The sequence below is a fragment of the Xiphophorus hellerii genome, chromosome 2, assembly GCF_003331165.1.
Source record: "Xiphophorus hellerii strain 12219 chromosome 2, Xiphophorus_hellerii-4.1, whole genome shotgun sequence".
In the NCBI taxonomy this organism is placed as follows: Eukaryota; Metazoa; Chordata; class Actinopteri; order Cyprinodontiformes; family Poeciliidae; genus Xiphophorus; species Xiphophorus hellerii.
The window spans coordinates 26,086,828-26,098,769 of record NC_045673.1 but is presented as its reverse complement, the minus strand read 5'-3'; the positions used below and the strand labels follow the sequence as shown (position 1 = coordinate 26,098,769).

General features: G+C 42.3%; 1 protein-coding gene across 4 annotated transcripts in view; it reads left to right on the top strand.

Annotated features, from left to right (window-relative positions):
* fbln1 (fibulin 1) overlaps window positions 1–11,942 on the top strand; it is a 42,663-nt gene that overhangs the window by 6,666 nt on the left and 24,055 nt on the right. For 3 of the 4 annotated variants that reach the window (XR_004342820.1, XM_032590590.1, XM_032590598.1), the window contains exons 2-14: window positions 1,283–1,391; window positions 3,732–3,861; window positions 6,212–6,371; window positions 8,130–8,183; window positions 8,275–8,361; window positions 8,448–8,585; window positions 8,699–8,836; window positions 9,767–9,910; window positions 9,994–10,119; window positions 10,204–10,329; window positions 10,957–11,076; window positions 11,190–11,321; window positions 11,429–11,552. Coding sequence is in view for 3 of the 4 variants with exons in the window: in XM_032590590.1 (XP_032446481.1) it covers window positions 1,283–1,391; window positions 3,732–3,861; window positions 6,212–6,371; window positions 8,130–8,183; window positions 8,275–8,361; window positions 8,448–8,585; window positions 8,699–8,836; window positions 9,767–9,910; window positions 9,994–10,119; window positions 10,204–10,329; window positions 10,957–11,076; window positions 11,190–11,321; window positions 11,429–11,552 (1,588 nt within the window). In the remaining variant the exon portion in view is untranslated. Of the gene's footprint in view, window positions 1–1,282; window positions 1,392–3,731; window positions 3,862–5,145; window positions 5,325–6,211; window positions 6,372–8,129; window positions 8,184–8,274; window positions 8,362–8,447; window positions 8,586–8,698; window positions 8,837–9,766; window positions 9,911–9,993; window positions 10,120–10,203; window positions 10,330–10,956; window positions 11,077–11,189; window positions 11,322–11,428; window positions 11,553–11,942 lie in introns of those variants that run through there. The other variant, XM_032590610.1, reaches the window with a different exon arrangement.

Here is an 11,942-nt window from a genome sequence, read left to right as displayed (position 1 = left end):
ACCATGATAGGATGATTGCTGAAGCACAAAAACAAGAGGTTGCTAACTTTCTTGAGTCAGTGAGTCTATATGTCCTTTAGATTTTAACATGATATTGAGAGGAGCTTAAGGGACTGCAGTAGGCTTGCAGGGGTTAGGTTCACCCAAACCCTTTACATCAACACTTAATTTCAACGTATCAGTGGTGTAAAGTATGCTAGTACTAGACTCCGAACCAATGGAAATGTGTTCTTGGAGTGGCAAATCATGCTTCACTGTCTGGAAAGCCGATGGACAAGTCTTAGTTTGGCGATTGCCAACCAAACAGCGCTTTTACCCGACGGCATTGTGTGGGTCTGTTTTTTCAGGAATGGGATTTTAGGTGTAGCAACATAAACTCTTTTATTTTCCCCAATATATTTTATTGCATTTTCTATTTTAGGGCACAACAAACCTACAAACAACAAACTTAACATTGTAAACATGTACATTACATGTACACACTTACGTTCACTCACGCACTCACCATTCGAACCTGCATTTGTTTAGTTCCAAAAGCAAAATAAACTCTTAAAGCCTCAGTATGCCAATACATTTTGGACAATGATATGCTCCCAACTCTGTAGGAACTGTTTTGGAACGAGACTTTTACTTTCTGCTTGGCCTGGTTCCGTCTTACTCAAATTCTGTCCTGCAAAATTAATACCGGCTGTTCTCTTCGCTTCAACTACATTTTTCTTTAGTTTGCTCTGAGCGCTCTGACAGAAAAAGGGCAACAAATATTCAGCGTTATGGCTCCTACATCATCTCCAGTCTGAACTCAAAATATCGGATCTTATTTCTGAGTTCTAACCTCAGTCCATCCCGTCCAACATCAGCGTCTGATCTTGTGAATGCCCTTCTGAAAGAATGACCAGAAATTTCCACAAAGAAAAAGCCAATGTCATATTAAAGTATGTTGAGCATCCCGAACCCAGTGTCCCCACCCGGTAGACATAAAGTTCCTGCCTTTGTGTGGAAAATTTGACAACTCTTCTGCATTAACTATGTCACGTTTTTCCTAAAATTTGATTATTAAAGTGCCACATAGTTTCAAGCCACCTACCACAAGGTCCTCACAAAGCGTCTTTCATAATTTGTAAGGTGCCGCACAGTGTGTTAGTCATTCACACTTCACTTCTTCAGAAAGCTTTAGCTCAACCCGTTCCAGCCAAACTACTACCAACAAGGTGGATTTCACAGTTTTCCACACTTTGGTAATCATATTTTGTTTGGTAAGCAAATTATTTTGTTGTTTTCACAGGAGAAAAGCACACCGCAGTAGACGACTGCTGCAAAAACGGCCAGAAGCACGCGAACGATAACAATGACTGTGCATCCCTCCGCCTCATTTCCTCTTCAATGACTTGCAGGTAAGGAGGGGCTCATTTGATCCCAGTGACTCAATTCATGTTAATCCAGTGGGGTCATGAAAACCTTCACCTTTTTTGCCACAAAGTTTCACTTTCCGCCAGCACTCCCATCAGTTCCCCCTTTTGGATCTCGGCCTGTGCCGGGAAATTTCTCTCGCTCCTAATTCAAAGCAACTTTACCTTACTCCCATAAATCTCTGAACACATTATTCACTTCATATGAGAGCAGGAAACACTAATAGTGATGGGATAATAGCAGGTCTCCCTGTAATCCTAGAAGGTGTTCTGCCGCAGGTCGAAGGCCCCCCAAGGGCCAGAGAGCTCTGCCCACGCACATGAATGGCAAATGCGTTTCCCATAGCCAGCGCGACTTATCTTACATTCCTCAAAATTATAGGGCGAGTGGAAGGTCGGAAACGGGGAGGCATTAGCGGCGCAGGAGGGTGTGCCTGGAGGTGGAGATGATCGGGCTTGTGGTCACAGAAGGTTAAGACGAGGGCTTGTTTCAAACCAAATGAATACCTCGGAGGTGAAACATGATATTAAAGAAGGAAAGCAAAGGAGAAATAGTATCGGAGAAAAGGAACGCAGGGATATTAGGAGAATAGCTGCCGCTCTCGACAATTTTTGTAGAAGCGGAGTGCGGCTTGACGTAAATTAGAAACGATACGGTTTCTTATTGGGGGAGAAAGTAGTGGCGAGCTACCGGTTCTGTTCCTCCACTGCAGCCGCTTAAAATTCAGGAAACTCAGATATCCTGATATCTCAGAAACTTTCATATCTGAGAGTTCCCTCAGATATGAAAGTTTCTGAGATATCAGGATCTCACATGCATCCGAAAAGCATGTCAGATCACACTGGGTCACCAAGTCCCCACCGACTTCACGTGCAGAAAACGTAATATCAAACTTCTATCTGGTGTTTGTGCGCCCATCTTTTTTAGAGTTTATACTTTCCTTCTTATGAAACAGCGACGAGAAAGAGCCGGCAGGGTTTGTCTCTGTTAATTCTTCTGTGAGGCAACTCAGGTCAACATGATGAAATCTAATCTGACGTCAAACTGTTTTTCATTGTTTGTAGAAACTCTTCAAAATATTGCTTTTGATGGTAATTACAACGTCTGTATGTACTGACTGAGTTTTTGCAGTTTCCTAGGATGATGTCGCTCATGTCTTAATAGTTGCCGATTCATGCAATGCTGCTGATGCAATAGAACTGCATTTCCCAGCAACCGTTAGTCACCCAAGCGGTGGCCAGCCCTCCCTTTTCTGACAGGAATCGGCAGGTTTATTATATATGACTGGCTTTCTCTAATGATAGGATTCTTATTCGGAGTGCAGAAGTTAGTCATACGTCTTGAGCTTTTTCCGCATTTTGTCTGCGTCAAAGCATTTTATCGAGATTTTATGTGTTAGACGAACCACATAATAGTGCGCGGGAAGTTTGTTGGCGTTCACGGGAAGCCGGCAACATCTAAATACGGGGCGATTCTTTACAAAAAGAGGGAGAAAAACACTTGAGACAGGACATCAACCCTAAAGATAACAGTGGGACTTCACCCTTTGACCAGGTCGACGACCTCATACACACAGCCAGTCCTACAATGTAATGAAAGTTCAGATAAAGGCATAGTCATGTGTTTGAATGGCCTAGTCAAAGTGCAGTCTTAAATTCAACAAAGTAAGGCAAGACTTGAGAACTACTTTCTGAATCTAACTTAACTAAGCTTCAGCTTTATTGGGGGAAAATATGTTCCTTCTCTAGATTATATGCAACAAGCTTTTTATCTGTTCTATTTGATTGTTTTTATGGTTTTTAATGTCTTACATGTTGAGCACCGGGCCACTTTTAATCATGTCATATTTATACTTATTATGTATCCATGTCAAGCTTCCTGTCTGACAAGTTAGCTGACTCGCGTCACTGTTACCAAGTTGATCGATTGGTTGATTTTTCTGCTGTGAGTGCATCAAAAGTCTTGATCCACGGGGATGAATAGATTTCTTAAAAAAAAAAAAAAAACAGAAAAAAAACTCTACATCATTTGTCTTCCACTCCACAATTATGCACTTTGTGTTTGTCTGTTCAGTAGAAACACATTACAGTCTGTGGTTTTACTGTTGTGAATTTGAAAAACAAAGTGTTGAGAATATTCCAACAACAACAAAAATAACCCCACTGCTGATCGCAAATTCTTCACTTGAGACCAAAAGATATGTTTTAACTTTTGAAACAACTGCATAAAAGCAGTATGCTCTATAAAGTTGACAGAATTGACTGTGGAAGCAAACCCCGGGGTTTCTGTGTGTGCTTCTTTTGGGGGGGTTTTCCTTCTGGCAGGATAGCGCAGGAGCAGTGCTGCGTGTCAGTGCTGGAGGACAACATGTGCTCCATCGGCATCAACGTGGCAAAAGAACATGGAGTCTGCGATCCTCTGCTTGCCGGCACCTGCGAGACCAAGACAACAAAGGTGTGTTCGTATTGCATGTGGAACTAAATGCCTTAAGATTTACAAATTATACCTCATAATCCAGGGAGTATAAATGAAACAAGAACGAGAATCTGTGGCAAGACTTGAAAACTGATGTTCACAGTCCATTCCGATTGATCTCAAGTGTTTTTGTTTTCCAAAGAAGAATGGACAAAGAGTGTTTCTGTAGACGTAAAAAGCAGGTAGAGAAATACCCAAAAAAGGCCGTGCGTTCTGATTTTTCATCTTCGATATTAGTTGGGACTAGGTTTTGGCCTGCTACATGAAAATCCAAATAAAAATACATTGAGGTTTTCAAGTATAATGTGACAAAATGTGCAAAGGTTCAAGTGAACACTGGAGTTTGTTGTGTTATCTCTTGGTGCTCCAGAGAAACAAAACTGCACCTGTTTACTTCCCAGTCATATTCTTGAGAAACTACTTAGGGTGCGCTTCGTTTTTCCAAGTCTCTGAATACGCTTTTAGCTTGTTTTTACTCACCTCACAGAGCGGCCCTCTCTGACAGTTTCCCCACTCAGCTCCTTCGGACTAGCCAGCACCAATTAGCAAACATCTGGTGGAACTGAGCTCACTATAGGAGCTCCTTCTCAGGGCACCGCTGGTAAAAACGCTGTAAACGGGTTAACAGAGGAGCCATGTTGTGATGACTTCCTGAAGGTGGAGTGTGGGAGTGAGTGGGACTTTCTTAAAGCGACAGAGGCCAGATTTCAAGGCGTTAAATTCCAAAGTCAAATTTCTTTTAAGACGTGTGTGATATTCACAGCATTTTTTATAACAACTTACTTGATTGTGATATAAAATGTGCCAACAAAATACATGCCCCTCTAAGGCTGGAATTAGTTTTCTGTTCATTCTCTGAACATGTATTTAGCTTATTTTTGTTATAAACAGATGGCAAAAAATAGACTTTGCATTGAATGGTCTTTCTTTTTTTGTATCGTCTGCGTGTGCAAGACGAGGCATGCCGCTCCAGGGAGGATCTGAGTTTGCTGCTGTCAGATGGATTATAAATCCAGATCTGACTCCAGATCTGTTTGGAGGCTCGCAGCCAACCACTGTTTAGCTCTTCTGCATTCGCCACCGCTACACTCCAACCCAAGCTTACCCATTCTGTTTTTACAACATTTCACCATCAACACATCTGGAGAGAAAAAGAAAGAAAAATTCCTCTAAAGTGGGGGCAAGCAGGTTTGTACGTTTACTCCTTAGATGATTGTCAGCAGAACGACTTGTCTTTGCTTGATCGCCCGCGTAGTTCAGGCTTGCACCTAAAACGCTCCACAGGTGTTGTGGATAACAGAGGGCGATCTGGGTAATAGGTAATGCTTCCTCCCTGCACCGATGTGATGAAATATCTCAAAGTCGTGTTTTTACGCACAGTTTGTCACCTGCTTCACGCCGAGACCAGATACGGACATTTTAGTGCGACTTCAAGAATTAAGGTAATCCGAACTTGCTCATTTTTGAAGTGAGACTTTGACGGTTTCCACCTAAGTTGCATCGATGACACGCACACATAACATTGCCTGATGAATCTGTATTTCACCAACAGGCAATTGGCCAACAGTACAAAGTAATAAAGATTTGGTTGATTACATCTGTGTTGTAACAGTGCCACATGGCTATAAATTTTGTACGACTGGAAAGCCCTTTTTATTCTTCTTGACTTGAAACAAGTTTGTGAAAAAATGCGTTTGATAACTTAAGGGAATATTCATTGTCTACAGTCAGTTGTTGTTCTGGGGTCACTGGTGCTTATCTCTAGAGGTGAGACATCAGGACAGGTTGCTAGTCCGTCACAAGGCTTTACCTAAGGGAATACTCACGATTGAGGCAAACTTAAAGTAAGCTGTTAACTTCTGGGGGTCTTTTCTGGTTGCACTCTTTTCAGAATCTCCGGTCTGAACCGATTGAGCGATCGCTCTTCATGACAGACTGTCACAGTGATAGACTGAGAACGTATCAGCCAGAGGGGGATGATGTCATCTCATCATTGTCTTCTTGTTTTTCTTACCGACTTCCTGTCCAGGATGTTTGTCTTTCTGAAGCATGTCAGCTGGTGTATCTGTCCGTTTTGAGCTCTTCTGTCTATCTGGCCATCCGAAAGAGTTTAAACAAATTTAACCAAAGTCTAAACAGACTGTCCCCGGGTCACACTTCAACAACCTCCAGTCTATCCCTTTCTTGTTTTCATTCCTCAGCTTTCTTCTGCTGGAACATGGATTCCTGATAATCTTTTTTTTTTTTTTTTTTGTAGAATTACAGGATTGACTTGTGAATAATTTTCTCTCTCTTTACAATGTTTATTTTTGTGTTCCGTTTTGCACAGATGTGCTGCGACTGTTGTCTTCTGGGGAAGGAAGCTCAGGACCTGAACATACCCTGCGACCACAACCTGTCAGTGGGCTACCAGTGCAGCCTGGTGTCCCGGGCCTGCTGCATGGACGGAGCCTCAGACAACCAGACAGCAGCAGTGGGACAGTCTGAATGTAGGTAAAACTCTCGAATCATGCGGAAATGTTTTGCGTGAAGGGTGAAAACAAACTAGGAGAAGGAAAACAAAAGAAAAAAAAAATCTATTCAAAATGGTCTGAGTGGTGACATTGTGCCACCTGGTGGACAAATATGTGCAATGTTTGTGCTTTTTGTGATTTCAACATATATAGACAGGAGCTATACAATAGTGTTTTTGGGTTGCTTTTCCTTGACGTTAACCCTTATTAATATTAGAAGACAACAATTTTAAGGGCAGAAATGCATAACAAACGGCTTTTCTATACAAAGTGAACACTAAGATGACAAATCAAGCTTTTTTGGGATTGTAACAACAACGTAAATAGTCACAAAAAAGCAATGACTGGCAAACCTTAGGTGATGAGAGCACTTGCTTTCCGAAAGAATAATTTCATGCTTGTCTCACTGGTAAATTAAAAGGATTATAAAAGCACAGATTGAAATTCTTATCCTGCTTGGTAGAATGCTAGGAAATAAATAAAAATGGAAGTGAGGAAAACTTATTTCACTGATTTGTTTTGTTTCCTAAACATATATATTCCTTACAGCGGATTTAGAAAACAGTGCTGCTGATATCAGCATAACAACATATTAAATTGTTGCATAGATGCAGATAAATAGATTTTCTTGAACCCACTGCAGAATTTAAAGACATGCGTTAAAGCGTCACTTACGTAACGAAAGTAACGTGTAGAGAAATGCGTCGAAATGTGGCTAGACGAGGCCGAAACCGAATTTTCAGGCTCTCATTCAATATATTATACATGGTGGCAAACTAATACTGCATGACACCACGAACACACCAGCCTCACTGTAACATGCATTACCTGTAATTGATTAACTGTGAATCATAGTCTATGGGAAGACAGAAAATCGTGAAAAAAGACTCAAAGACTGCTGTGGAGGTTCATCTTCCCACAGCCCAAAACGTAATGCACAACTTCCTGTTGGTCTGTCACATAAAATCCCTCTCTTTTTAGTTTCCATAAATGAGTAAACAGTTCTGTTTTTTAGGCAAGAGCTGTTAAGTTTCTTTTCATTATGAATGTGTCAGAATGTATCGATAAAACTCATGAAAAACTGTCAAAGCAAATCAGAAATCACATTTGATAAGTACTGTTTAAAACTGAACAATATTGAACATCTTTTCACATTGATCAGTCCCTCCAGGATTTCGCGTTTGTTTTTGCAATTCTTTTTTTTTTTTTGCAATCAGAATAGCACGTTTCGTGGCACTAATTAACAACTATTCACAATTCACATTGTGATATTTGCACTTATGTACGGGAGGTAAATGTGACAATCTGTCACTCGCCGCATTGTTCACAGACTTGACATCTTGACATCAAGTGAGGCCTTGGCAGCTGGGTGGTAGAAGTGGGGAATACCACTGCCTGCAGGTGGGAGGTAGCATCACTTAGACCCACTGTTTTTGACCATTTCTGCAGTAAACCCAGAAACTCATATGAACAGTTAAGCATTAGTGCCAAAAAGTGTGGAAATTTCTTGATTTTGAGTGAATTGCCATGATCCCGGAAAAACTGTACTGAAGTCAAGAGGGCCACATAAGAAGCTGTTCTGGGCCGTATTTGGCCCTCACACCTCGAGTTTGACAGGTTTTAGGACGACATTTATAATCAATATGGATCTACCGTCTCATAGCGCAGGTTAGAGGTGCCATTTGTATTTCATGAATATGAACAGGGTTTATATACTCTCTATGTGTCATGCAGTACCCAACCAGGACGGCAGCGCTGGCGTAGCAGTGGGAGTCGATCCATGCAAAGGTAAGGGGTGTCAAAACCAAACGGATGTGATTGCCTGTCGAGACGCGATCAGGCTTCAAACCAATCCTTCCTGGTCTGCGTCGTTTCTCAGGGAAGTGTGACCACGTCTGTGTTGGGAATGACTCCTGCGCCTGCATGAAGGGCTATAAACTCAAACCGGACGGGAGGAGCTGTGAGGGTAAATGACCCCGTCAATTAACGTTGAAAATGAAAACGGGAGGCGATCGCAGCATAAAGAGGCGCGTGTCCTCCTGGTTTTCTCAGACATCAACGAGTGCCTGCTGGGATCCAGCAACTGTCGGGGGGGAGAGCGTTGCATCAACACCGAGGGTTCGTTCCGCTGCATGAGAGAGGTCAGCTGCGGGACCGGCTACGAGCTCACCGAAAACAACGACTGCAAAGGTTCGGCTGCCTGCGTCCTCTTTGGGGTTTTTTTTTTCTTTACTTTCCTTTTTTTTTTAGCTGGTGCTCATATATGATGTGTAAGTTAGCGTTTCTGTTTTGACTGCGTCCAGACATAGATGAGTGCGAGACGGGCATCCACAACTGCGGCGAACAGTTCACGTGTCAAAACACCCAGGGATCGTTCCGCTGCGCCCCGAAGAACACCTGCGGCTCGGGCTTCATCCAGGACGCGCTCGGAAGCTGCATCGGTGAGATCGTCGTTTTGTGAAGGACTTTTTTTTTCTGCTGAACTTTTAGATACGATGGCGTATCGGGGCCAGAAAACAGAGAAACTTTGGCCTTAATCTCAGAAATGTTCTAGACAAAACAAGGAAACTAATGAGCACCAAAATTCTAAAATTTGAGAGAATATCAGAGAAATTTTGAGATTAATCTCAATAGTTGAAATGTCCAACTTTTTTCTATTTCTTCGGTGGAAATTTACTCCCTTTTTTTATATTTACAATGGCTCTGATACGCCGTTAGAGATAGAGGCCAAATGCTGCAAGGAAACCATTAAAAAAAAGCATGTTAGCAATTTTAGTTGTGCAGAAAGACGTTTTTCATGAGAATAGATAATTGACCTGCTTCAGGTGTCTCAGCTGTTTAGGGACGATGTTAAAAATGCACCAATCAGAATTTTGGTGCCGATTTCTGCTCTCTGTTTTTTGGGATAAACTTTGGCCAGCCGATGTTAATTGAAGTTGATTTTCTTTCTTATAACTGAGTACTAAATGATTTCTATTCTTCTCTGACCAGGTTTTCGTTATTTTTCATTGAGAGCAGAGGCGACTTCATGCCACTGTGTGTGAGATCAGTCACACAGACACTGAAAAGGGCTCATCTGTAATCTTCTTCATTCAGTAACATAATCTATACTGAAGGGTGTTGTTTTCCTGTGTGACCTGGTACAGCTTACATTCGATGTTTGGTAAAAGATTAGATTTTTGAATAGTACTACAACACCAGCAGTAAAGCACTGGATTTCAGAAGTGTCGGAAGTGATCTAGTTGAGGGAGGATTTACGTACAAAAACCCGTTAACCTCGTTAATGTTTCCGGCCGCCATTTAAGACTTCCACGATATTTGTTGAGGAAATGTAAACGACAGCCTTGATTTAGCATGGTCTGTGTTTCCAGATATCAACGAATGTGTCTCCCAGTCAAATCCGTGCCACCGAGGGCAGATCTGCGTGAACACGGTGGGCTCCTACGCCTGCCAGAGGAACTCTGTGAACTGCGGTCGGGGATACCACCTGAATGAAGAGGGCACGCGCTGCGTCGGTATGACAGCGAAACCGCACCTCGCTTAGGCACCGACCGAGAGTGCCTTTTGCTCCGCTGAGTTTGTGTGCGCGTCCCTGCAGATATCGACGAGTGCAAAGGAGCCGAGCGGGTCTGCTCAGGCCACTCTTGCATCAACCAGCTGGGGTCGTACCGCTGCGAGTGTGAAACCGGGTACAACTTTAACAGCATCAACCGGCTCTGTGAAGGTAAGCTCTTACCAGATCTGTAAAGAATACTTCATTTGTCTTCTTTCTTATGCTTTCTGTTATAATCTGTTTGTTTTATTTTAGATATTAATGAGTGCAGGAACTACCCTGGACGACTATGCGGTCACAAATGTGATAACACCCCTGGGTCCTACGAGTGTAGCTGCACCACCGGCTTCCAACTGGCTAGGGATGGCCGGAACTGCGATGGTGAGAAAATATTTATTGTATTAAAGTTTTGTTTTGATTGTCAATTGTTAATTCTAAAAGTGTCTTGATACAATTTACGCCTTAAGTCACAACATTGTGACACTTCAAATGCCAAAATAAGGCTCCCTGACAATATGGTGGGCAATAAACACGGTGTCAACTCCCTGATGCCATGTTGTAGAAAGGGCACCAGGTGCTTTTCCACATATTCATCCTTCGCTACGCGACGGTGTGTGTTATTGATGGAAAAACTCAATCTCAGACTCAGCCAACCAGAGCACACTGTCCCACATTGGTGCTTTTAGAGGTAAAGTACAGGTGGAGTTTAGCCAAGTCCACCTAGGAAAAATACTTTCCCCTGGAATTTTGCTCTCAAACAAAAAGTTGGCACAAACTGTAGGTTGCATCTAATGGTTACTATGGAGACGGGGTGACCATCTCCATAATAACGGAGACAGCTATTATGGAGTGGTTTGAGGAGATGGGACTGTTTATCATGTCAAATTTATAACCTTAGGAAAACAGGAAGTAACCACGCGTTGCTCCGATCTACTTAAGAATGAAGCAGTTACATTTATTTTATAGGAATGAAGGGTTTCGTTTAGAACCATGTTTCCTCCATTGTAGATGTGAACGAGTGTGAGAGCAACCCGTGCAGCCAGGAATGTGCCAACGTGTATGGCTCCTACCAGTGCTACTGTCGCCGTGGCTACCAGCTCAATGACATAGACGCCATGACTTGTGAAGGTAAAATGAAAGACCTTGCTCTTGCCTTCTGAATAAATGAATGAATATTAATATTTACATAAATGTTTACCCTGTTTTAACTTGTTTCGATGGGTGTTTGTTCATCCACGCAGATATTGATGAGTGCGCCCTTCCCACTGGCGGCCATATTTGCTCCTATCGCTGCCACAACACACCGGGAAGCTTCCACTGCTCCTGCCCTGCCAACGGCTACACGTTGGCAGTGAACGGGCGCAGCTGCCAGGGTAAGCAGCGCCGTCATTTCTGGTCGTTGCTGAACTTTGTTCGTTGCAGATTATATTTGCGAATGTTTTTTGTTTTAAAACCCTTTTTCCACCTTTCCCCAACGCAGACGTTGACGAATGTGTAACGGGAAGACACACATGTGCGGAAAATGAGAGCTGCTTCAACATCCTGGGCGGGTACAGGTGCCTGTCCTTTGACTGTCCCAAAAACTACAGACGTGTTGGACAGACGTGAGTATCTGAACATTGAGTCTAGAACTGCAGCTAATGGTTACTTTTGTAATTGTTTATTCTGCTAATGATCTCTGACGATTAATCGGATTTTAAGAAATTGACATTTTCTGCCGATTTTCATTTCAGCACATTAGCCTTTTTTTTTTTTACCTTAAATGAAAAAAGTTTATATTTTTGTACAGTTTTGGGTCAATTGCTGCTCTTAATATGTTGGTCAAATATCCTTTTTTGAGTCTATCCTCCAGTTAGCGGTTAATCGATTACTTATTTAGTTGACGTTTATTTGAATTAATCGATTAACCACGATTAATCTATTAATTGTTTCAGCCCTGCAGTTTGAGCCTGCAGTTTGCAATTTGATCGTCTTATCACAAAGTTAATATTAGA